The sequence below is a fragment of the Lithobates pipiens genome, unplaced genomic scaffold (genome assembly GCF_037356315.1).
Source record: "Lithobates pipiens isolate NorthernLeopardFrog02 unplaced genomic scaffold, aLitPip1_a1.2 Scaffold_18, whole genome shotgun sequence".
Lineage (NCBI taxonomy): Eukaryota > Metazoa > Chordata > Amphibia > Anura > Ranidae > Lithobates > Lithobates pipiens.
This window is the reverse complement of record NW_027507758.1, coordinates 550,899,756-550,926,835: the sequence shown is the minus strand read 5'-3', so window position 1 is coordinate 550,926,835 and position 27,080 is coordinate 550,899,756. Positions and strand designations below refer to the sequence as shown.

General features: G+C 44.8%; 1 protein-coding gene across 1 annotated transcript in view; it reads right to left on the bottom strand.

Annotated features, from left to right (window-relative positions):
- The window catches only part of LOC143988950 (protein eva-1 homolog C-like), a 533,910-nt gene that overhangs the window by 266,329 nt on the left and 240,501 nt on the right, over positions 1 to 27,080 (bottom strand). The window contains exon 5 of the mRNA XM_077488896.1: positions 12,552 to 12,695. Coding sequence (XP_077345022.1) covers positions 12,552 to 12,695 — 144 coding nt within the window. The remainder of the gene's footprint in view (positions 1 to 12,551; positions 12,696 to 27,080) is intronic.

Here is a 27,080-nt window from a genome sequence, read left to right as displayed (position 1 = left end):
GTGAGACTGGAACAGACCACAGCGTATCAGTTTCTATTCTAGTACTGTTATTGTAACAATAAAGAAAAAATAAAATAAATAAGAAAAAAAACACAACAAACCTTCCCGACCCTGCCAAAGGAGACCCTGACACTATAATATATAAAAAAAAAGTATTTTAGATAGGTGAAGTGCATACTGCTCTCCAGAAAGCAATCTACAATAGCTTGCTGTCGGAGGCTGTAGGGCAACAGCTGACAGGCTTTCGAGAGATGCTACTGCATCCTGATTTCTTTTTTTTTTTTTTTTTTGCTCTTTTGAATTGGTAAATGCCAATTTTACATTGCAGGACCATGCCGCAACTGCAAAACAAGTGGTTGCACCTCCCAAACTCTGCAGGCCAAGTTAGGAGATTGTACAGATTGTGTTTGTAGCATGTGTGGTGAACTTAAAATGTTGTTCTCAGAAGGACTTTTAGCCCCTGTTCACACCAGTGCGACTTGTCATGCGATTTAACAGTTCCAAATCGCATGACAAGTCACATCCTATTGTCGGCAATAGAACGGTTCAAATCGGTGCGACTCCGACTTTGTGGTACCGCACCAATTTGAAAAAAGGTTCCTCTGCTATTTTTTGAAGTTTAAGTGGCGACTTGCATTGACATCTGTGCATAACATGTCACAGATGTCAGCCAAGTAGCACCTGAAAAAGCAGCAGGATTTCAAAGAAGCATCAATGTGAACCACGGTTTAGGAGATATTTGCCAAAAGACAGGCACCGTAGACAGCGACGCGCAGGCGCACTGAGCGCGTCACGGTCAACGGCGATATGCCGCGAGTGGCGGCTCCCGTGCGCATGCGCAGGAGTGTTATAATCGCAGCTTCGCCGAATTACAGCGGCGGAGCAGCGAGACCCACCGAGAAGATGGATGTGCCGGACTACAGGGGACAGCGGTGACTTCGCTGGCTCCTGTGTCAGGTAAGTGACACATAATGGGCTACTATGCGATGCATAGTAGTCCATCATGCTTTACCTTTGCAGGGAATGAAAGAGGAAGTAAACACATCAGGGTTTACTTCCTCTTTAAAGATTACAGAGCTGCATTAATGTGCGTCTAATACTCAGGGCTTTTTTCAGCAGGAACTAGGGGGAACACAGTTCCACCACCTCTGGCTCAGGTCTTTTGCTCCCTGCTCACCACTACCACTTGGTAACACTGAAGTCCAGCTTCTGCCTTTACAAGGCTGCACCCTCTGTGGTCTCCATTTTTCCCTGGTGACCACTGACTGTTGGTGCTCCTACTGCATGATCTCCCTTGCAAGTGACTGTAGTATAGTATAGTATAGTATGCTGGAAGGTACTACAGCTGGATAGGTGTTTCAGCTTAATGTTGCAACAAAGGTAAGACATGTGACCGATGGTGGAGCTTTTAAGGAGGGGGAGAAGATGAGGGCAGTGGAGGGAGGGGGTTGTATGCAAAGGAAAGAGCTACTATTTGATGCCATTTGGCAGGTATGTGTGTGTAGCGGGCATGGCTGAGTTCCTGCACATATTCTCTAAGAAAAAAAGCCCTGCTAATACTATATCTGCCTGATGTTCAGCTTTAAAAGGAAACCTTGACCAGTAAAAAAAAAAAAAAAACAAGCACAGTGCTACCATTGACAACTTCCCATTTCTCAAATGCGATTAAGATTGGAGAAAAGAACCTTTGACTTCTGTAGCTTTCCCAGTCTGCATGCCTGATCCAGGTGCATGACACAAATGTATTGAAAACAGCGCAGTAGAATTATAGCCAAGCAAATTACATTTTCAGTAGAAGTCCCATAAAGTTTGGGTGAAAATTAGGCCAATGGCACAATCATGCTAGAACACATACAACAAGGTAAGCTATGTAATGTGCACTGGCGTTTTGTAGGAGTGTAGCCCAGTGCTAAATTTTTGAAAGAACCACATTGATTTGATGGACAAAATGCGTCCAGCAACATGCAGGAGCTTTTTTTGCAATGTACTGCAATACTATGCACAGGTGTGACAACAGGTCCTACTGGAAACATTTTTATTTTATTTTCAATGGATTCTGCCACGTAGGTGAATGTAAAAAATGGCCAAAAACACTCTTATACCCCATACACATGGTTGGAAATTCCAACGGAAAAAGTCAGATCGGATTATGTTGTTGGAAAATCCGATCGTGTGTGGGCTCTATCGGACTTTTTCTGTCGGAATTTCTGATGGAAAAAGTTTGAGAGCTGGATCTAAAATTTTCTGACAACAAAATCCGATTGGACTTTTTCCGATCGTGTGTAGAGAATTCCGACGCACAAAGTGCCATGCATGCTCAGAAAAAAATTGGAGACGAAAGCTATTGGCTACAGGCCTCTACGTAGTCCCGTCATACGTTTTGTACGTCACCTCGTTCCAAACGATCAGATTTTCTGACAACTTTGTGCGACCATGTGTATGCAAGTTTTAGCCAAAATCCGTCGGAAAAAATCAGATGGATTTTGTGGTCGGAATGTCCGACCGTGTGTATGGGGCATCAGAGGGGAAAAGTCCTTAAACCTGCTGGGTTGTAATCTTATTTTATAAAAATCGCCCAGGGCCAGATTTACTATTAGTTCCTGTCTGTGCTGGGACATGGTCATCCAGCACCCCATGAGTAGATGTGGAACTGTGCCCCACCCCCTCCCCCTTTCTTAATGCATGATCTAGATGGGCGTACCACTGCATGCTCTGGTACTAGCTTGTTCTCCACAATTTTCTCCCATGCTCCAGCTTCCAATAAATGGCATGGAGGGTACACTGCATATGTTTGGCCAGCACATGCTATCTAGCAGATAGAGGTGTGTTGATGGATGATTGTCCATGAATGGTGCTTTATTCATGGTTGGCTTGAGGACAGTCAATGGGTTTGTGGGAGCATGGTGTGACAGCAGTAGTTGTCAGAGCAGACAAAGCTACAAGCAGGTAAAAGGGAGGCTGTGATCCACCAGTTGCCCACCACTGATCTGGAGCATGTGTGTGTTGACCCCCCACCCCAGCATGTGAGGGTGCTGCACCTAGGGTTGCCACCTCATCCCTTTAAAACCGAACACATATTAATTACATATTAATTACACAGGTTCTGTGGCTGATTAAGGTGGTAATTAAACTCACTTGGTGCATTATCTGCATTAAATTAGCCTCAGAACTTGTGTAATTCATATGTGTTTGGGCTTAAAGGGATGAGGTGGCAACCCTAGTTGCACCCTCCTTCTACCCTCACCCGTTTGTCCTGGCCCTGGTCTCAGAACCTCTATGTGTGCAGGTAGCAGATGCGGATGCTACATGCACACATAAGTATAAGCTTCTTGACCTGATATTGTAAGCTAGATAAGGACCAATAGAACAAGACAATTCTCTGTAGCAGTGGTGGTCCTATTACAAAGGGGTTGATTTCAGCACCAAAGGTTGTGTGCTTACAGCAGTAGTGGACTGCGCCTGCACAAAGGGCTCTGTGGGTCATAAGGGCCCTTTTTCCTAAATGCGAGTTGGGCACGGATGTCACAGAGATCTTGTGGATCATGTGGAGGAGGGAGGGGGGCACAAATTGTTCTTGCATGGGAACTCTTTGGTGAACCTATTGGGCTTCAGGCTTCAGTGATGGAAATTAGGCCCTGAATATGGCCACCCTGATAAAGCACTAGTGAAATACATTATACATTGCATACATAGCATTCCAATTTTTGTCAACACCTTATTATTATCTGAAAATCCGAATGATGTGATAATCTATAGCAGGGGTAGGGAACCTTGGCTCTCCAGCTGTTTTTAAACTAAAACTCCCATGAGACATTGCAAGACCCTAGCATGACTGCTAGAGGCAGAGGCATGATGGGATTTGTAGTTTCAAAACCGCTGGAGAGCCGAGGTTCCCTACCCCTGATCTATAGAGTCCTATGAATTCTCTAAGCATCCACCCCAACCGTTCTGGTCTTGCTCCTTCATTTCCCCACAAATAGTCAGCAAGAAAATATGAAGGAAGTATACAAAATAATGTCAATATTGTGTTTTGTTTGCTTTACTTTTCTTCTTTATCCTCCCGTCATAGGTTCATGCCTACAAGTGCCTTGTGGGAAATAACACACCAAGTTACAAAGAACCAGTGTCTGATGTGTCAAACAGCAGCTGCCAGGAAAACAATGAAATAGACATAAGAGAGATGTGTCATAATCTGAATCTTCTCTCATCATCTTCCATAAGTAATCTAATCTGAGGCTGCAGAGGAATTCGGGAGGAACAGCCCTCATACCTCTAGCCCAGATGCTTTCCATAACCTTCACTTGCTCACCCCAGTATCAGCTTGCAAGGTTATGGGAAATGATGAGGGCCTCTCTGTAAAGGTGCCGGGTGACTTTGATGTATATGCAGCAGGTTGAGCAATGTAAACGAGTCATTGTGTGACTCAGAGGAAGCTACTACACAAGGGCCTCAAAATAAGGGCCGATTTACAGACATTTGTTGTGGTACACCACGCCATTAACTGGAATGTGCTATTAATACCCTAGTCATGAGGAAGTGTGTTACCATTAAGAATGAATTATTATAATGGCCTATAAATGTCCTAACCAGAGTGAAAAGTTCTTCATATATCAGGACACAACATCAGTAAACTGTGCAGTCTGCAAGAACCAACTTCTATGGAGAAGCAGAAAAGAACTTCTAAGGACAAATAGGGTAGAAAAGAGGAAAGAGAAGAAAAGGAAAAAGAAGAAGAGAGGGGGAGGGAGGGTGGGTACATGCGAGGGAGGGAGGGTACATACGTAGGAAAGGGGGGGGGGGGAGAAAGCAAAAAGGGAATAAAGCAAGAGAGAGAAAAATAAATAAAAGAGGGGGGAGGAAGAAGAATGAAAGGAAGAGGACTTCCCATTGCTACAAATAAGTTGGCAAACCAGTCTTTCACACACCACAACTAATGTCTACTCAAAATATTTGTATCGGTCATGTTTCTGGGCAATGCCAAAAGAGGGTGCTGTAGCAACGGTCAATAGGTTGGCATCAGCAAGGACCAACATGCCAGGGATCTCTAAAAAAAAATAGTGTTTATTTAAAGTGGTTACATCACAACATTTCAAGGCTCAAACCACTGCAAATCTACCAAGACCTGGCCGTCCCTCTAAACTTTCAGCTCAGACAAGGAGAAGACTAATCAGAGATGCAGCCAAGAGGCCCATGATCACTCTGGATGAACTGCAGAGAACTACAGCTGAGGTGGGAGAGTCTGTCCATAGGACAACAATCAGTCGTACACTGCACAAATCTGGCCTTTATGGAAGAGTGGCAAGAATAAAGCCATTTCTCAAAGATATCCATAAAAAGTCTCGTCTAAAGTTTGCCACAAGCCACCTGGGAGACACACCAAACATGTGGAAGAAGGTGCTCTGGTCAGATGAAACCAAAATCAAACTTTTTGCCCACAATGCAAAACGATATGTTTGGCGTAAAAGCAACACAGCTCATCACCCTCAACACACCACCCCCACTGTCAAACATGGTGGTGGCAGCATCATGGTTTGGGCCTGCTTTTCTTCAGCAGGGTCAGGGAAGATGGTTAAAATTGAGGGGAAGATTGATGCAGCCAAATACAGGACCATTCTGGATGAAAACCTGTTGGAGTCTGCAAAAGACCTAAAACTGGGACAGAGATTTATCTTCCAACAAGACAATGATCCCAAACATACAGCAAAATCTACAAAGGAATGGTTCACAAATAAACGTATCCAGGTGTTAGAATGGCCAAGTCAAAGTCCAGACCTGAATCCAATCGAGAATCTGTGGAAAGAGCTGAAAACTGCTGTTCACAAACGCTCTCCATCCAACCTCACTGAGCTCGAGCTGTTTTGCAAGGAAGAATGGGCAAGAATTTCAGTCTCTCGATGTGCAAAACTGATAGAGACATACCCCAAGCGACTTGCAGCTGTAATCGCAGCAAAAGGTGGCTCTACAAAGTATTAACGCAAGGGGGCCGAATAATTTTGCACGCCCCACTTTTCATTTTTTTATTCGTTAAAAAAGTTTCAAAAATCCAATAGATTTCGTTCCACTTCACAATTGTGTCCCACTTGTTGGTGATTCTTCACAAAAAATAAAAATGTTATATCTTTATGTTTGAAGCCTGAAATGTGGCAAAAGGTTAAAAAGTTCAAGGGGGCCGAATACTTTCGTAAGGCACTGTGTATATATATATATATATATATATATATATATATATATATATATATATATATATATATATATAAAATTAGTGTCTAGATAGCCTGAATGGGCTTGCCCGTACAAATCTCTATGTAGCAGAAATAAATCTTTAGCAATGACACAAAGCTTTATTAGCTTATACCCAGTCCCTGGAACCTCCAAGTAATTCCCCCACATCACTGTCTACAAAGAGAAATGCATTACATGTTTGTAGAGAAATGCTCCAGGGCATATCAGGTGTTCTCCAATCTCCACCGTTCTGAGTTTGTCTTTATCATGGTAAAAATGTTGCTCAGAGTAAACCAAAACTCAGCTGTTTCACTTTAAAAAGCATGTCATAGCTCCTTTGTAGCTCTCTAGTACTGGGTGCAGCACTCACCAGGGACACTACACTGCGCATGCATAGTTTCCCTGTATTTGTGTGAAGTTTTCTCCATGCATTGTATATAATATATTATATATGACCAGCAGGCAGAGATTTTATTTTGTCAGCAAAACACGTAAAAACCCATTCAAAGGGGCGAATGAGAGCAAATAGGCTGCTACATTCACAGCCAATTGCTGCATACAAACTGGGAGATTAGCTGCAGAAACACCATGCCTGGGCGTAAGCTGTCTGGGTTCAGGGTCGGTCATAGACCCTAATTACATTTATCCACTCAGATGAGATGAGCCATTATGTGCGAATAGCTGCAGCCATTGATTCTTAGAGAAGTAGATATCTGGCCGCTACTGTTTGTGAATGCTGTGTGCTTGCAGCTAGTTTTCCAACATCAAGAATTGCAAAATCACACGGCGGATACCTGTGTGAATGAAGGCTACAGAAAGGTCTCATGCACATAATGCATAAAGCCATGAAATCTCTTTACTAACCTTGCATGGTTAGTATATCGGCTCTGACCGGAGGGGTGTGTGTGTGTTTTTTATTTTTATTTTCTTTGGCCTCCCACAGAGTTGAATGGAAAGCGAATAGTGTGTACCTGGGTGCCTGTAGGTTGACTATTGATGCCTGTACGTTGACCATCGATGACTGTACGTCGACTATTGATGCTTGTACACTGACTATTGATGCTTGTACCTTGACCATCGATGACTGTACGTTGACTATTGATGCTTGTACGTTGACTATTGATGCCTGTACGTTAACTATTGATGCTTGTACCTTGACCATTGATGACTGTACATTGACTATTGATGCCTGTACGTTGACTATTGATGCTTGTACGTTGACTATTGATGCCTCCAAGTTGACTATGACTATTGATGTCTGTACGTTGACTATTGATGCTTGTACGTTGACTATTGATGCTTGTACCTTGACCATTGATGACTGTACATTGACTATTGATGCCTGTACATTGACTATTGATGCCTGTACATTGACTATTGATGCCTCCAAGTTGACTATGACTATTGATGTCTGTACGTTGACTATTGATGCTTGTACGTTGACTATTGATGCTTGTACATTGTAAATATGTCTCCCAGTCACAGAAATACTCCCACCATGTATGTTGTATGGCCTCATTTACCCGTAATTATTTTAAAAGCCCAATCCAGCTGCTAAAATCACTAGAATGTAATTACTATTAGCAGCAATCAGTTGCAAAATCAATGGAACAAGTGGCTCACTTTGGAATAAATTACACAAGTAGTCTGTAGTGGAGATTAGTCTCCTATGATTGCACAGTGCTCCAATTTTTTGTGAAAACTTCACAAATACAGGGAAACCATGCATGCTCAATGTAGTGTCCCTGGTGAGAGATGCTCCTGAGAATGCTGTATTCATGATGCAGTACAGTGAATGTAGTCAGACTAGAGGTGGGTACACACTAAGAAAATCGATTCACAGCAAGCCAGAAGTGAGAAAAAAAAAAAATGGACAACAATTCTCGTACAACAAAGGCTTTTTTTTGTTGTTTTTTGTTGTTTGTTTCTGATCAGCAGTCTTTGGTTTCTAATTTTGCTCATATGAAAATTATATGAAGACGGTACACATTGAACGAAAATATTTCATTCTGTTCAGGTAAGAAAAAAACTTTGGAGTTTGTCCTTTTGGAAATTTTAATTTGCAAAGTCTGAATCGAATGTCATACACGCTATACGGAAAAGGAACGATTGTGCCTCGTACAGAATTTTTCTTCCAATTTTCTCATAGTGTGTACCCCCTTAAGACAGGAAGTGTGTTACTGCTAAAATTATCTGGTAAAAATTCAAAAAACAAATGAATACAGCCATCACATATATGGAGTGCTAAACTATCCAAAATTTTACATTTTTGTTTTTGCATCTTTGTATTCTGACACCAGGAAGACTCCCCCGCCATCAGAGTACACAAACTAGCGCTGCAGCCTATTGCCTGTACAATCAAAAATACACCAAAAGGGTGGTTTAACAGAAGCCAATTGGCAAATTAGCTTATGTTAAAACCACAGTGGCCACACATGTATGAGAATTTGGCTGGTCTCGGCTAAACCGGCCAAATTTTGGTCCATGTATGACCAGCTTTAGTAGCTGTCATGTGCACTGCCACACAACTCAAAAGTCCCTAGTCCATCACTCCATGGAGAAGAAATGTAGTCACCTTCTAGCAGGAAGTTGAATCACTGCAAAAAACAAAACAAATGGAGTCCGGGAGAAAAAGTAGCAAGTACTTTTTGAGTTAAGAATACATTTGTCAATAGCATTTTTTTTTTTTTTTTAACCAGATGTAAGAAGAAAACGATTTGGACATAAGGCCTTTGGTGTATACACATTTGATCATAATCACATGTTTCAGGTGACGCACAGGATATATGTTTTCTCCATTAATGAGATAAACACACCAACGTAATTTCTTTCAAGTTTGCCGGTCACTGACACAGATACCTTTCCAGCTACTGATCACCAAATAACAGGCTGTGTTGGGACGGCTGGAAATATGTTAACATGATACTGTGACAGCTGCACCCCATCTCTTTATTACGAAGAGGTGTTCCTTTCTCCACTGGAACAAACAGCTCAAAAGAAGCAAGTGCTGGAAGTGGCAAGGTTAGAGAAGGATAGTGTTACCTGGCCTTTCATTCACACAAGAATAGCTCTTACTACCAGTCATTAGTTGTCTACAAGGAGTTCATGTTTAGACTCCAGTCCACGGGTGTGTTCTCAGGACAATGACATACTAATCGGAGTGCTTTGTATGTTAGAATTTGTAGATGTCAAAGGCTGTGAACAGTTAAAGTATTTTTAGAGCCAACTTTTTTTAAAACTGGTGTAAAACCTGTCATGGGATTTAGGCCATCGGTGGTTATTGCAGAGCTTTGTCTTCACTTCCTGTACTTTAGACACAGTAGGAAGTGAGACATATTGTCAAAATGAGGAAAATCCAAAACAGTTGCCACCACAACCTGTGTTCCTATTGGAATATTTTACACCCATTCCCCTTCTGTGACAGATCAAATTTTTTAATTTGAATTCTGGTGACAATGGTCACCAGACAAACGGAAAGAAACAAATAAATGTACTCTACCTAGCCAGGATATAGAAAGCAATAAAGACCCTACAGGGGTTAAAACTCCAAAATAAAAATAATAATTAATAAATAAAATTGGCCTTTAAGGCTGGCCAATGGCAATACATGGATCATTTTTTCAATAAGCTAGCAGGCTGATAAAAAAATAATAATAATCTGAACGGACTCCCCCATCCACACAAGTGAGGTGGATAAAGGAATCCTTCCTACTGTTATTGTGTTCAAACATTGGGGACTCTGCTGTCAGAATACACTGAACAGTGCTGCATGCGCTGAATGAATTAAAAATTTACAATATTCCTATTTAAGAGAAGCTGGTCATTCGATTGACTTCTCTCTAGTGGGAATACACTGATTAAAAGTAAATTTTCCAACAGATAGTCTTCTCTGGAATGGGAAGGGCCAAAGATGGGTCAAAATTTGACCAGTCCCTGCTGAACCAGCTGAATTTCAGTCCATCTATGTCCAGCTTAAGCCTCCATGCACACTGAAGCTCAAAAATGCTTTTTCTGGACACCAGATTGCTGGCAGAAAACGCTGGTTGAAAAAGGTGCTTTTAACAGCGTTTTGTACTAGCGTTTATGAGCGTTTATTAGTGTTAGCGTTTATGGGCGTTTTCAATAAAAATACACAAAGGACACTCCAAAAATCCCACAGTGCATTCCAAACTCCCATAATGCATTGAAAAAATAGAATGCCGAACACTAATTAACGTATGTTTATGAGCGTTTATAAGCGTTTATGAGTGTTTATTGGCGTTTGTCGTTTTTTGGAGGCGAAAAATGGTACTTTGAACGCGAATTTCTGGCGTTCAGAAAAAAGCCCATAAACTCCACTGCTCATTAAAGCTAAAAAACGTCCATGTGTGCATGGACACATAGGCTAACATAGAGTGGAGTTTATGGGCTTTTAAAAAAAAACGCCCAAACTCCAATAAACTGCAGTTTATGAGCTCCAGTGTGCATGGAGACTAAGACTTGGTTCACTTGGTGTGATGCGGGAAGCCCTGTGAATCCACTGCAGGTTCCCACATCACACCTGACTCATAGGCTGTTAACACTGCCATATGGGAGGCGCTGGGAGTATCAATATAAAGTTAATGACACCTCCAGAATGGTTCACATAAAGCAGTGCAAACTGTCAGTTCGGACATGAATCGGATCACCTGGGGGTAAACACCCAATGCGATCTGATTCTGGTGCAGACCAACAAAAGGGTCCTGCACGACCCTGTATCTCTATGGCTGAATTTGCATCACACAGACATCGAATGCGATTTGCACAGGAATGTGGTGCGAATCAAATGCGATGTCGCATAGCGCACTAATGTGAACCCAGCCTAAGGCTCCATGACCACATTTTTTTTTAAACACTCCAATAAAGCCTATCTTTCCCCTACTCTGACATCCATTATTGGTTGTAGTAAAACCTCTATTTATCTCTGTGGGTAACAATAGGTTGCACTGCGGCTAAGTGATTAGTACTCTGCTTAGCAGCACTAGGGTCGTTGGTTCAAATCCCAACCATGACACTACCTGCACGGAATTCACATGTTCTCCCTGTGCCTGTGTGGGTTTCCTCCCAGATTCCAAAAGACATGCTGGTAGGTTAATTGGCACCTGTCTAAACTGGCACTAGTATGTGTCTATAAGAATGTGAGTTAGGGACTTTTGATTGTAGCCTACTTGAGGGCAGGGACTAATGTGAATGTACGATATATATCTAAAGAGCTTTGTAAATTGATGGCTCTATATAAGTACCTGTATTCAGCAAACAAACACGGGGGGATTCATCAAAGCTGAAGCAGCTGTGCATGGGAACCAATCGACTTCTATCTTCCGCCTGATCAGTTAAGCTTTGAAAATGAAAGCTAGAATTTCATTGCTTGCCAAGCACATCTGCTCCCATTTTGTTTTCCCTTCATAATATGCTGGTTGCAGGACAGCAGATGCAGCGACCTATCAGCATTTTGTGCCCACTCAGTTGGGTCTCAGCTCTGTCCGATACTGTGTTAACAACTTCTATTACTCATAAGGGTGAATAGTGGTTCCCTTACAGTTACTTACAGCTGGGAGTCCACTCAGCTGAGTCTCAGCCATGACGTGTGCTTTTATCCACAACCTTTTCTACCTATTGTGGCACATTGATGTTCTTCAGCAGTTACTAACTGTTGGAAGTCCTGAACATCAAGCTGGAAGTCCACTCAACTGTGTCTCAGAACCGACCTATTAGCAACAGTCACTGTTACCCATAGTGGTAAGCAGGGGTTCTCCAGCAGTTGCTAACAGCTGGAAGTTCACTCAACTTGGTCTTGGACCTAATTTGTACAGGGTCCACAACCTCTCTTAACTAATGTGGTGGATAGAGGTTCTCCAGTAGTTACTAATGTTGGAAGTCCTGATCCATCAAGATGTTTGGGTTGGTTTCCAAAATGCATGAAAACTATAGTAATTTTACTCAAAAAACAGTTTTATCAAGAGCACCAAGAAAGATGAGAGATAATTCCACCTATCAAATTTACTCGTGAATAGCAGGTAACCATCTCCCCCCATAACCTCCATCCCGTTGGACCATGGAAAAATACACTTTTACCTATATAAAGATTTTGTTATCTTCGACACAGTGATACGCAAATCTGCCAGCCCTTCACAGGTTTTATTATGTGGTTGTCACTTTACGTGTCCCATATCTTGAGTCACAGAAAATGGCATGTAAAGCAAGACCACCTTATTTGGATTGGGCTGGTAGAAGTGCCAGGAATCTGGCACACTCTGCACAGCAGATAACGAAAAGCCAACTGTGAATAAAGAATGCAGCCAAAGACTCACCACAGGTGTAGATGACATTCAGGTGCTTCCGGACTCCAGAATGACAAGGGTCTCCAAATTCATAGGTGCTGGCATAGATGCTGCAGCTCCTTTTGCCTTGGCAGCGCTGTGTCATAAGTGAAAGGGAGGAGGGTGACTGACATTCTGAAAAACAGAAAATGCTTTGGTGTAAAGAAAGACTTGTCCATGATCATTCTTGATGACTTCAATATTCCTGTTAATCCTAACACTCCATTTAGATGCCTAAACGCGGCTAAATGCGTCAAGACGCTGGTACAGTTTATAAGCGTTATTAAAGGTGCCCTATTTTTTTTTACATTAAAAATCTCAAAAATGATGGCAAATGATAAAAAAACTATTAAAAAAATATTTTAAACAATTGTAATTGCTTGCAATGATTCATAGACCATTTATATACCCTAATGAGCCCTTGATACAATCCAATACACCACTAGCATTGCTGTTATCCGAAGTATAATTGGAATTTGACCCATATGTTGTTAGATTGAACAAGCAACTTGTTGCAGGTGATGATGAGATCTCTACTTCCCTTGTTTAACACAGCTACTACAGAGGAAGTCAATAAACTTTTTTCTAACACCCACCAAACCTCATGCCCGCTGGACCCTGTTCCTTCTCAAATACTACAGTCACCCTCGGACTCTATACTACACTCTTTAACTCATATCTTCAACCTCTCCCTCTCTACTGGCATCTTCCACAAGGCTAGTCACTCTCATTACCAAAAAAGACCTCACTGGACCCCACTAATCTTAACAACCTAAGACCTCCCATCTCCTTACTCCCTTTTGCCACCAAACTCCTTGAACATTTAAGCCCCATACACACTATCAGTTTTTCTGCTGCGTTTTTCCTTCGGGTTTACCAAAACCATGTAGTGCAAGGGCCTGCCTGATTGCATACATATTTAAACTCCTAAGGTTTGATCTCATATTATATGGGTTTGGTAAATTTGAAGGAAAAACTCAGCAGAGAAACATTCTTGATCCCCTTCAGACTGGATTTCGTCCACAGCACTCCACAGAAACTGCTCTCCTAAAACTTACAAACGACTTATTAAAGTGGAAGTAAACTCCCCTATCGTTTTCAGCCAAGGAAGCTGTCATCTTTGCCTCTGTTTAATCTTCAACTGCTATGGTGCTGCACATGTGATTCGTTATGACACCAGCCATTGGATGGTTTGATAGTTTGGCTGAGAGCACAGCCAATGTGCAGTTAGCATTCCAGGCATGCCTTTTTTTTAACTGTTTGAATCCATGGGTTTACTTCATCTTTAACAGCTAAAACCAATGGTCATTATTCTGTACTCTTATGCCGTGTACACACGATCAAACAATCCGGTGGAAAAGTCCGGCAAACTCAAGTCCGCCAAACAATCCCCCCCCCCCCCCCCGCGTGTAGCCTCCGGCATACTTTTTTGACCCGAAAGTACGGCGGACTTAGAATGCCGTGTTGCACTCCAATCTTCCCGCCGGACTCGCATTTCGGCGGACAATCCGGCCGTGTGTATGCCAGCCCACGTACTTTTGAAATGAGCGGACTTTTCCCGCCCGGAGAAAAGTCCGCTCATTTTGAGCGGGTCTCCAGGTAGGCGGGGCCCGCGAAGGAGATGTCGCTGGCCCCGCCGCCTGGTATGGACTTAAAGGGGAACCCCAACGTCGAAAAAAAACGGCGTGGGGGTCCCCCCCAAGTCCACAACAGACCCTTGTCCGAGCACGCTATCCGGCCGGCCAGGAAAGGGGGGGGCGAGCGAGCGCCCCCCCCCTCCTGAGCCCTACCAGGCCGCGTGCCCTCAACATGGGGGGTGCCTTGGGGAAGGGGGGGCCGCGCGCCCCCCCCACCCCAAAGCACCTTGTCCCCATGTTGATGAGGACAAGGGCCTCTTCCCGACAACCCTGGCCGTTGGTTGTCGGGGTCTGCGGGCGGGGGGCTTATCGGAATCCGGGAGCCCCCTTTAATAAGGGGGCCCCTGGATACCGGCCCCCCCCCACCCTATGTGAATGAGTATGGGGTACAATGTACCCCTACCCATTCACCTGTAAAATAAAAGTACAAAAAAGACACAACACACAAGATAAAATACTTTATTGCACAGCTCCGGGGGTCTTCCGTCTTCGGGGGTCTTCTCGCCGGACTCCTCCGCTATCTTCTTGTAGCTCTTTTGCTAGCGGAGGAGTCCGGCTTTCTTCCTCGCCGCCAGCCTCTTCTTCCAACTTCGGGGGTCTTGTCCCCCTCTTCGGTTCTTCTGCCGGGCCACCGCGCCTTCTTATAGCTCTTTTACAGGCGGTGGCCCGGTCTTCTGTCGCCGCCGCCGCCTTCCGTTTTTCTTCTTCTTCTTCTCCAGGAGATGTTGACTCGACGATCTCTCCGGCCGCAATGCCAGGGACGCGCTGCCACTTATATAGGGACAAGGGGCGGTGTCACATGGGTTTATGTCACATAGGTTGGTGTCACATGGTGACCCCGCCCCCTTACGATGTCACAGTCCCGGAGGATGCTGGGACTGTCGCCATGTGACATCAACCCATGTGACCAACCCATGTGACATAAACCCATGTGACACCGCCCCTTGTCCCTATATAAGTGGCAGCGCAGCGCGTCCCTGGCATTGCGGCCGGAGAGATCGTCGAGTCAACATCTCCTGGAGAAGAAGAAGAAGAAGAAGAAGAAGAACGGAAGGCGGCGGCGGCGACAGAGGACCGGGCCACCGCCTGTAAAAGAGCTATAAGAAGGCGTGGTGGCCCGGCAGAAGAACCGAAGAGGGGGACAAGACCCCCGAAGTCGGAAGAAGAGGCCGGCGGCGAGGAAGAAAGCCGGACTCCTCCGCTAGCAAAAGAGCTGCAAGAAGATAGCGGAGGAGTCCGGCGAGAAGACCCCCGAAGACGGAAGACCCCCGGAGCTGTGCAATAAAGTATTTTATCTCGTGTGTTGTGTTTTTTTTGTACTTTTATTTTACAGGTGAATGGGTAGGGGTACATTGTACCCCATACTCATTCACATAGGGTGGGGGGCCGGTATCCGGGGGCCCCCTTATTAAAGGGGGCTCCCGGATTCCGATAAGCCCCCCGCCCGCAGACCCCGACAACCAACGGCCAGGGTTGTCAGGAAGAGGCCCTTGTCCTCATCAACATGGGGACAAGGTGCTTTGGGGGGGGGGGCCGCGCGGCCCCCCTTCCCCAAGGCACCCCCCATGTTGAGGGCACGCGGCCTGGTACGGCTCAGGAGGGGGGGCGCTCGCTCGCCCCCCTTTCCTGGCCGGCCGGGTAGCGTGCTCGGACAAGGGTCTGTTGTGGACTTGGGGGGGACCCCCACGCCGATTTTTTTCGGCGTTGGGGTTCCCCTTTAAGTCCATACCAGGCGGCGGGGCCAGCGACGTCTCCTTCGCGGGCCCCGCCTACCTGGAGACGCGCTCGAAATGAGCGGACTTTCCTCTGCGTGTGTGGGCGAGTCCGTTCATTTCAAAAGTAGGGCGGATAGTACGGCGGACTTAGTACGCCGTATTAGTCCGCTCAAAAAGTGCCGTGTGTGGGCAAGTAGCCCGTTCGGAAAGTCCGACGGACAGTCTGGCGGGAAGTCCGCCAGACTAAGTACGTCGGACATAGTGCTACGTGTGTACGCGGCTTTAGTCTTGGACCTCTCCGCTGCCTTTGATGCAGTTGATTACCCCCTCCTCCTCAAAAAACTCAATTTGCTTGGTATCCATTTAAATCTTACCCATCTCACCGCACCTTCAGTGTCACTTACAACTCCACTTCCTCCTCTGCAATACCTCTTACCATTGGGGTCCCCCAAAGTTCTGTCCTTGGACCTCTACTATTCTCGATCTACACATCCTCCCTGGGTCAGCTGACGACCCCCAAATCTATCTCTCTACCCCTCAGCTCACCCCATCAGTCTCCTCACACATCACTGTTTTACTAACAGACATATCAGCCTGGATGTCACACCACTTCCTCAAACTGAATCTAAAACCGAGCTCTTAATATTTCTTCTCCCACGTGCCCCTTCCCCCGACTTCTCTGTCAAGATCAATGGTACAGCTATCAGTCCATCCCTCCATGCCAGGGTGCTAGGGGTAACCATAGACTCTGAACTGTCCTTTCAGAACCACATCCAATCTCTGTCCACATCATGCCGCCTTAGCCTCCACAACATTTCTAGAATACATCCCTTTTTAACCAATGACACCACCAAGCTTCTAATTCACTCCCTGGTTATCTCTCGCCTTCTATCTCTCGACAATTCGCTCCTCATTGGATTACCTTTACATACACTATCCCCTCTTCAGTCCATAATGAATGCAGCTGCAAGACTCACCCACCTTACCAACCGTTCAGTGTCCTCCACCCCTCTCTGCCAATCCCTCCACTGGCTTCCCCTCACCCAACAAATAAAATTCAAAGTACTAATAATAATTTACAAAGCCATCCAGAACTCTGCCCCCATCTACATAACTAACCTAGTCTCAAAATACCAACCAAGCCACTCTCTTCAGTCCTCCCAAGACCTCCTGCTCCCTAGCTCCCTTGTCACCTCCTCCCATGCTCGCCTCCAGGATTTCTCCTGAGCTTCTTTGGAACTCCCTACCCCAATCTGTTGGACTGTCCCCTAATCTATCCATCTTTAGACAATCCCTGAAAACCCTTCTCTTCAACCACTTGCCAACCAGCTCATGCTGATATACATCAGCAAAGTGGCACGGGTGCACAAAACGACGTACCTGTACGTTGCTGCGTCATCTACAGCTAGTGGATGGTGCACGCACCCGCTGCATGCCGCGGTAGCGAGCCCGCAGGTCCCGTGGACTCGATGTCTGCCGGTGGCCCGCGATTGTGGCACGGAGAAGCAGAACGGGGAGATGTAAACAAGGCATTTCCCTATTCTGCCTAGCAACATGACAGATATCTACTGTCATTTTACCAAATACTGCCAAAATTGTCCGATCTGTCCGCCGCAATGTCGCAGTCACAATAAAAATCGCAGATTGCCGCCATTACTAATAAAAAAATATATAATACAAATGCCATAAATCTATTCCCTATTTTGTAGACGCGATAATATTTGCGCAAACCAATCAATATACGCTTATTGCAAATTTTGTTTTACCAAAAATATGTAGAAGAATACATATTGGCCTAAATTGAGGAAGAAATTTGTTTTTTTATATTTTTTGGAGGGTATTTATTATAGCAAAAAGTTAAAAATATTGCTTTTTCAAAATTGTCACTCTTTCTTTCTTTACAGCGCAAAAAATAAAAAGCACAGAGGTGATCAAATACCACCAAAAGAAAGCTCTATTTGTGTGAAAAAAGGACGTAATTTTTTTTTTGGTACAACATCGCACGACCACGCAGTTGTCAGTTAAAGCAACGCAGTGGCGTATCGCAAAAAAGGGCTTGGTTAGGAATGGGGTAAGTCCTTCTGGGGCTGAAGTGGTTAAAGAAGCGTATCCTGCTTCTAATACACTATTTTACTTTCTCCATAAGCTCATCCCCCACAGCTATTAACTTTTGTATCAATTGACCCTCCCTCCTAGATTGTAAGCTCTGTTGAGCAGGGCCCTCTGAATCCTCTTGTACCAAATTGTAACGTAACTGTAAGGTCTGCCTTCATTATGTTAAGCGCTGCGCAAACTGTTGGCGCTATATAAATCCTATATAATAATAATATAGTTTACATTGGGAAAGCTGATAGGGCCATTAAAGCTGTATTAAACCCGAAAAGACCAACAAATTGTAAATTTCAGCTTACCAATGTGATTTCTAACATTTTAGACCCTTTTCCGTTATTTTAACCTCTTGATCCAGCCGGTAAGTCTGTTATTTTTCAACTTCCTTTAACAGACCAAGCTGCCCAAACAAAGTAGCAGTCAGAGATGTGAGACAAACTATTTACAGGAACCCTGACAGGGTTGCTTACAATGGCCAGCTTTTATTAATTTATGCAAAACCCTTATTGCTAAAATAAAAACCTTTTGCTATAATGATTTATAAACAGTTAACTGGAGTTCAGCATTAATTTGCTAGTCATTAAAATACTTTTTATATCTGTTCAATAAGCACAAAAAAAAATGTCCTGCCAGAAATCGTTTAGCGGATAACGCTAGCGCTTAGCATTGTTCCCAGTTTGGTCCATTATTATGTAACACCTCCCCTTGTAGTCAGGGCTTCCCAGAGGCCACTTTCTATATACTAATTCTGCTCCATGCAGACCTCTGTTCTCAGATGGTGAGTTTGAGACCCTTTCCACTTGATCCCCTGCATATCAACTCCCCCTTACACCCAGAGCACGCTCACATGCAGGGCCGTGCATCATACTTGTGGTTGAATGTTAGGTCTTTGGAGGTCCAGCAGAACACCCGGTGCCCATGAGACATGGGGCTAAGGTCACCTAGTTTGTGTTCTGTTGAGGAGGGAGCTCTCCTCCCATGGCCAGGAGGGAAAACCCATCCCTAAACCACCACCAGCTCCAAGTCCTAGGCTGTTCAGGTGTGGACTCACTGTTCCAAGGCATTGGCTGTGCATAATAAACTGGCCTATTTCTTAGTCATTGCATCACAAAAAGAGGCTATGTTCTGCACATAACTCCTTTAAATAGTTGTAAATAGTCCACAGCAATGGGATGGATACAATTCCAAAGATGTGATAACAGCAATTTCATCACAGTCCATGGAAATGGTAAGCAGTCCCATATAAGGGTGGTTCTGTATAAACATCCAGCAAAGTGGAAGGAGGGGGCATTGCAGTACACATAATTACAATGACATTTCTTTAGCTTCTCCTTAGTTCCCATCTTCCAAAAGAAAGAACCCACACACAGCCTTCTACAACCTGGGCCCACTCCTGCTGTACTGCTGTGATCGCCCCCCATTAGTTCTCATCCCTTAATATTAGGGAGGGACCTCTTTCTCCAAGGACGGGGTGGGTTTTACAGTAGAAGGACAGTAACCCCTTCCTACACTCAAGAGTTATGAAGATGGAGAGGGATTTGCAGTCCTAAAGTACCTTCTGTTCAAAAGTCACAATGCAGCTGCTCCATAGATACAGTGGGGTCAGTAAATGTTGTCATTCTAGAAAGGGAAGTGTGTCACTGATAGGGTCAGCATGTGAAAATTTAAGATGAAGGCTCAAAAATAAATGCAACCACCACATCTTATGACTGGTAGGCTGTAATATACTACATTTTTGTTCTTAGGTTTAAATATGCTTTAAGGTAGTGAAAAGCCTGTCTTGTTTCCTAAAAAGTCCACGGCGGACTGTTAAGTCTAACATACTAATTAGGTTGGGTTTTCCTATCAATTGCTGCCGATTTCCACCAAGGCTAGCCAATGTCAGGGTTCACACCTGTGGCTGGGTACTCACAGATGTGGTTGACAGATAGCATTTATATTTCAGGGTTGTGCAAACACATGACAACCAACAAGCAGCTTGTTTTCAGGTTAGGTGGTCCGTGGGTGGCTCTTGATGCATTCCCTTATTGTAAGCCAATTGTAACATGGTGTTCACACAGCCCTCACTACAATTTCCTTATTTATGGTTTCAGTGATTTGGGGAAACATTGTGACCACTTTCTTTTTAAGTCCATAATATAGAGAAAATGCACATTGCCTTTTGGTTAATGACTGTCAGATGCAGGAAAAAGTAGGTAATTTGCACATATATCATTCAAAATGACTTTGTACATGACCCCATCAACTGTAATGCTAGAAGAATAATACCGTTTAATGAAGCATACATGTGATTAACGAACTACACAAAAAATGACCAAATCTTACTATAAACAGAGTTTGCTGCAAGCATAACTTTACCATACCATATGTCAGCACAGACTTACTATGCCTGTAGTGTTTATTTTAAAAATATAACTGACGGGTTCTGACATTGCAGGACAGAATAATTGTTTCAAGAACATATAACTTGGAGGAGGGCTGGTGTGTCACCGCTGCTAAAAGGCTACTGTCAACTGTGTAAAGCTTGATAGACTGCACGGTGGCTTTATGTCTTTCCTACCCTATTATTGCCCATTTGTCTACATTTTTCACTCCCGCCCTTGCATAGAGGGTGGAAATTTCCCATCCATGATAGTATAGGGTGCCAATGACTTCTTACTTTCAATAGGCAGCTAAATACCCTCTTGATACTATCTGAGCTTTTCCAGAATATGGAATATAATTATAAACTCAGGAGGGGGTCAAATTTTATAAGTCATGTTCTGATCGCACTGCAATGCCAGTGTCCTTTCTAGTGACATATTTGACATGCTCCATTATGAGGTATTAAAATCTTTTTTTCTAAAAGGCCTGGCACAGTATTTCTAGCTCCTACTGCTATAATTAGCCTTCTACCATCTATAATATAGATGGCTTGAATTTTGTCCGATTCCTGCTAAATCATCTGAAATTTGACCATGGATGGTCCTAAATCGGCACCATCTGGCTCAACAAAAGAGTAGATTTTTCTATCAACTTTTGTCAAAGGAGCTGGATGGAAAAAAAAAATCCAATCAAATGTAGTCACTGTTTGAGATGCCTCCATCCACCCTGTTTAAACAAGAGAAATCTGCATGAGTGGCTAGCCTAACAGAAGTGCACAAAAAGCCTGGGGTCAATTTGCAGGCAACTTTTTTAAAGTCTAAAGCCAAAATGTCTTGGGTGTTTTTTTAATAGTGAATGGTTAAACCCCCTTAGAAGTTTTTTTTTGCAGTCTGTGTTCTCATATTCCAGAGTTGTCATAAGAATAGGTATCAAACAAAGTGATTTCCCCTCAATTTCTGTCTTGAGAAAATAAATACTGCAGTGATGGACGAACTTCCGACGGGACGTTTCGCGAACGCGGACCGCGAACGCGGCCGATAGTTCGCGAACCGGAACGTTCGCGGCGGGCCCCATTGACTTCAATGGAAGGCGAACTTTGCCAACCTACAGGTCAAATTTGCAGCCACAAAATAATTAACCACTTGACCACTGGGCACTTAAACACCCTTAATAACCAGACCAATTTTCAGCTTTCGGTGCTCTCGCATTTTGAATGACAATTACTCAGTCATGCAACACTGGACCTATATGAAATTTTTGTCCTTTTTTCACACAAATAGAGCTTTCTTTTGGTGGTATTTAATCACCGCTGGGTTTTTTATTTTTTGTGCTATAAAAGAAAAAATACCGAAAATTCTGTAAAAAAATGAATTTTTCTTTGTTTCTGTTAGAAAATTTAGCAGATTAGTAATTTTTTCTTCATAAATTTTGGCCAAAATTTATACCACTACATATCTTTGGTAAAAATAAGTACAAATTGGTGGATATTATTTGGTCTTTGTGAAAGTTATAGAGTCCACAAGCTATGGTGCCAATATCTGAAAATTGATCACACCTGAAGTACTGACGGCCTATTTCAATTCTTGAGACCCTAACATGCCAGAAAAGTACAAATACCCCCCAAATGACCCCTTTTTGGAAAGAAGACATTCCAAGGTATTTAGTAAGAGGCATGATGAGTTTTTTGAAGTTGTCATTTTTTCCCACAATTCTTTGCAAAATCAAGATTCTTTTTACTTTATTATTTCTCACACACAGCATATGCATACCACAAATTACACCCCAAAACACATTCTGCTATTACTCCCGACTATGGCGATACCACATGTGTGAGACTTTTACACAGTGTGGCCACATACAGAGGCCCAACATGCATGGAGCGCCATCAGGTGTTCTGGAGCACCCAGGACAATTCTGACATTTCTCTCCTACATGTAAAAATCATCATTTATTTGCTAGAAAATTACATAGAATCCCAAAACATTATATATGTTTTTTTAGCAAACACCCTGGAGAATACAATGGTGGTCTTTGCAACTTTTTATCTTGCACGGTATTTGCGCAGTAATTTTTCGAATGCTTTTTTTTGGAAAAAAAACAGTTTTGTGCTTAAAAAAAAAAAAAACACAGTAAAGTTAGCCCAATTTTTGCATAATGTGAAAGATGAAGTTACGCTGAGTAAATAGATACCTAATATGTCACTCTTCAAAATTGCACACGCTCGTGGAATGGCGCCAAACGTCGCTACTTAAAAATCCCCATAGGCGACGATTTACATTTTTTTTACTGGTTATATGTTGAGTTACAGAGGAGGTCTAGGGCTAGAATTATTGCTCTCGCTCTAACGTTCACATGTGTGGTTTGAACACCGTTTTCATATGTGGGCGGGACTTACGTATGCGTTCGCTTCTGCATGCGAGCACATGGGGACAGGGGCGCTTTAAAAAAAAACATTTTTTTTATTGTTCATTTTACTTTATTTATTTTAGTTTGACATTTTTTTCCCCAAAAATAATTTTTTTGATCACTTTTATTCCTATTACAAGGAATGTAAACATCCCTTGTAATAGGAATATGGCATGACAGGTCCTCTTTACAGTGAGATGTGGGGTCAATAAGACCCCGCATCTCACCTCTAAGCTGGGAAGCCTGAAAAAAAAAAAAAGATTCTGGCTTTGATCGTATTAGCGATTCGGTAGAAGCACCGGAGGGCGGCGGGAGGGGGGGGATGTCTATGGCTGGGTATTGCAGGGTATCACCGACTATGGCTGGGTATCTCAGAGTATGGCTGGGTATCTCAGAGTATGGCGTTGCAGAGTACTGCGTTGCAGAGCATTGCAGGGTATTGGCGGGTGTTGCAGAGCATTGCAGAGTGTTGCAGGGTATTGGCAGGTGTTGCAGAGCATTGCAGAGTGTTGCAGGGTATTGGCGGGTGTTGCAGAGTGTTGCAGAGTGTTGCGGAGTGTTGCGGCGTGTTGCAGGGTGTTGCAGAGTGTTGCAGGGTGTTGCAGGGTGTTGCAGGGTGTTGCAGAGTATTGCAGAGTGTTGCAGAGTATTGCAGGGTATTGCAGGGTATTGCAGGGTATTGCGGAGTGTTGCAGTGTTGCAGAGTGTTGCAGAGTGTTGCAGAGTGTTGCAAGGTGTTGCAGAGTGTTGCAGAGTGTTGCAGGGTGTTGCAGAGTGTTGCAGAGTGTTGCAAGGTGTTGCAGAGTGTTGCAGAGTGTTGCAGGGTGTTGCAGAGTGTTGCAGAGTGTTGCAGGGTGTTGCAGAGTGTTGCAGAGTGTTGCAGGGCATTGCGGAGTGTTGCAGGGCATTGCGGAGTGTTGCAGGGCATTGAAGAGTGTTGCAGGGCATTGCAGAGTGTTGCAGGGCATTGCAGAGTGTTGCAGGGCATTGCAGAGTAATGCAGAGTAATGGCAGGGTATTGCAGAGTAATGCAGAGTAATGGCAGGGTATTGCAGAGTAATGCAGGGAATCGAGGGGTTAATTTTCGGTGAGCAGCGATGTGGGCACTGCAGATGCAGCCCACATCGCTGCTGACACCGATCTCTTCCCCCTCCGCTGTACCGATCGGTACAGAGAGGGGGAGGGAGGAACCGGCGTCATAACATGACGCCGGCTTGTTTACAAGTGATCACTCCGTCATTTGACGGAGCGATCACGTGGTAAACGGCCGCGATGAGCGGCTGTTTACCGTGATTCGTGATGCGCCGGGTCCACTGGACCCAGCGGTCATAGATGCTCTCGTGTGCGCGCCCCAGGGGGCGCGCGAGAGCAGAATTCTGGGAGGCCGTTAATTAACGGCCTCTCAGAGTTAAACAACCGCCCTGAAGCCGTTAATCGGCAATGGGCGGTTGTTAAGTGGTTAATAGCTGTGCAAACATAGTCCCACCACATGGCCAATGACATAACACATGTATGAGGTGAATCTGGGATCGATAACTACAAGCATTCTTTTTTTATATGGGAAATTGTTGTGACAATTCAGGACTGTGGAGTGCATGAAAGCAATGGAGGAGAGGGAAGGTCAGGGACCAGGGTAGGCAAAGAAGAGGGTGCAGGAGCTGATCACCAGCAGCGTGACATACAGCAATGACACCTGCACCGTGATAGAGTCATCTGACAGCAGAACCATGATAGAGAGCACTGACATCAGCAGCGTGACATAAAGCACTAACACCAGCACCGTGATATACAGCACTGAAAGCAGCACCGTGATAGAGAGCACTGACATCAGCAGCGTGACATAGAGCAATGACACCTGCACCATGATAGAGAGCACTGACATCAGCAGCATGACATAAAGCACTAACACCAGCACCGTGATATACAGCACTGACAGCAGCACCGGGATAGAGAGTACTGACATCAGCACCGTGATATACAGCACTGACACCTGCACCGTAAGCAGCCCCAGGAGGAAGTCAGCATAGCACAGGGATGGTGGGAGCCCCTCATAATGAGCATAACACAGGGATGGTGGGAGCCCCTCATAATGAGCATAGCACAGGGATGGTGGGAGCCCCTCATAATGAGCATAGCACAGGGATGGTGGGAGCTCCTCATAATGAGCATAGCACAGGGATGGTGGGAGCCCCTCATAATATGCACAGCAGAGGTACAGCCCCAGGATGAAGTCAACACAGCACAGGGATGGTGGGAGCCCCTCATAATAAGCAGCCCCAGGAGGATGTCAGCATAGCACAGGGATGGTGGGAGCCCCTCATAATAAGCAGCCCTAGGAGGAAGTCAGCACAGCACAGGGATGGTGGGAGCCCCTCATAATGAGCATAGCACAGGGATGGTGGGAGCCCCTCATAATATGCACAGCAGAGGTACAGCCCCAGGAGGAAGTCAGCACAGCACAGCACAGGGATGGTGGGAGCCCCTCATAATAAGCACAGCACAGGGATGGTGGGAGCCCCTCATAATATGCACAGCAGAGGTACAGCCCCAGGAGGAAGTCAGCACAGCACAGGGATGGTGGGAGTCCCTCATAATAAGCAGCCCCAGGAGGAAGTCAGCACAGCACAGGGATGGTGGGAGCCCCTCATAATAAGCAGCCCCAGGAGGAAGTCAGCACAGCACAGGGATGGTGAGAGCCCCTCATAATGAGCATAGCACAGGGATAGTGGGAGCCCCTCATAATGAGCATAGCACAGGGATGGTGGGAGCTCCTCATAATGAGCATAGCACAGGGATGGTGGAAGCCCCTCATAATATGCACAGCAGAGGTACAGCCCCAGGATGAAGTCAACACAGCACAGGGATGGTGGGAGCCCCTCATAATAAGCAGCCCCAGGAGGATGTCAGCATAGCACAGGGATGGTGGGAGCCCCTCATAATAAGCAGCCCCAGGAGGAAGTCAGCACAGCACAGGGATGGTGGGAGCCCCTCATAATGAGCATAGCACAGGGATGGTGGGAGCCCCTCATAATATGCACAGCAGAGGTACAGCCCCAGGAGGAAGTCAGCACAGCACAGCACAGGGATGGTGGGAGCCCCTCATAATAAGCACAGCACAGGGATGGTGGGAGCCCCTCATAATATGCACAGCAGAGGTACAGCCCCAGGAGGAAGTCAGCACAGCACAGGGATGGTGGGAGTCCCTCATAATAAGCAGCCCCAGGAGGAAGTCAGCACAGCACAGGGATGGTGGGAGCCCCTCATAATAAGCAGCCCCAGGAGGAAGTCAGCACAGCACAGGGATGGTGAGAGCCCCTCATAATGAGCATAGCACAGGGATGGTGGGAGCCCCTCATAATATGCACAGCAGAGGTACAGCCCCAGGAGGAAGTCAGCACAGCACATGGATGGTGGGAGCCCCTCATAATATGCACAGCAGAGGTACAGCCCCAGGAGGAAGTCAGCACAGCACAGGGATGGTGGGAGCCCCTCATAATAAGTAGCCCCGGGAGGAAGTCAGCATAGCACAGGGATGGTGAACTTTACAAACCTACAGGTCATATTTTCAGCCACAACATAATTACTAGCTGTGCACACATAGTCCCACCACATGGCCAATGACATAACACATGTATGAGGTGAATCTGGGATCGACAGCTACAAGCATTCTTTTTTTATATGTGAAATTCTGACAATTCAGGACTCTTGAGACAATGGAGGTGAGGGAAGGTCAGGGTAGGCAAAGAAGAGGGTGCAGGAGATGATCACCAGCACCAGCACCGTGATATACAGCACTGACACCTGCACCGTGATAGAGTGCACTGACACCAGCACCGAGATAGATAGCACTAACAGCAGCACTGATACCAGCAACTTGCTGCTGGGCCCCAAAAATATGACACCGCTCAACCTCTTCAAACAGGAGGTTACGGGCATATAGTACGGTGTGCTTTTTAGGTTGTGATTAGCAGACTGTACCTCACTCAACCCTATATACTGTAGTACACTATACCTTACCAGTCCTTATAAGGACCTTTGTGGAACTAGTAGGTTGTGATTTTCAGACTGTACCTCAGTCCCTATACTGATAAAGGATTGCTGCAGAATTGGGCATCAGTCAGCAGTAGTGCACCTCAACCCTATATATTGTGGACCTATACCAGTCCTTAAGGAATAGCAGACTTTACCTCACTCAACCCTATGTACTGTAGTACCCTATACCTTACCAGTCCTTATGAGGACCTTTGTGGAACTAGTAGGTTGTGAATGATTAGCAGACTGTACGTCAG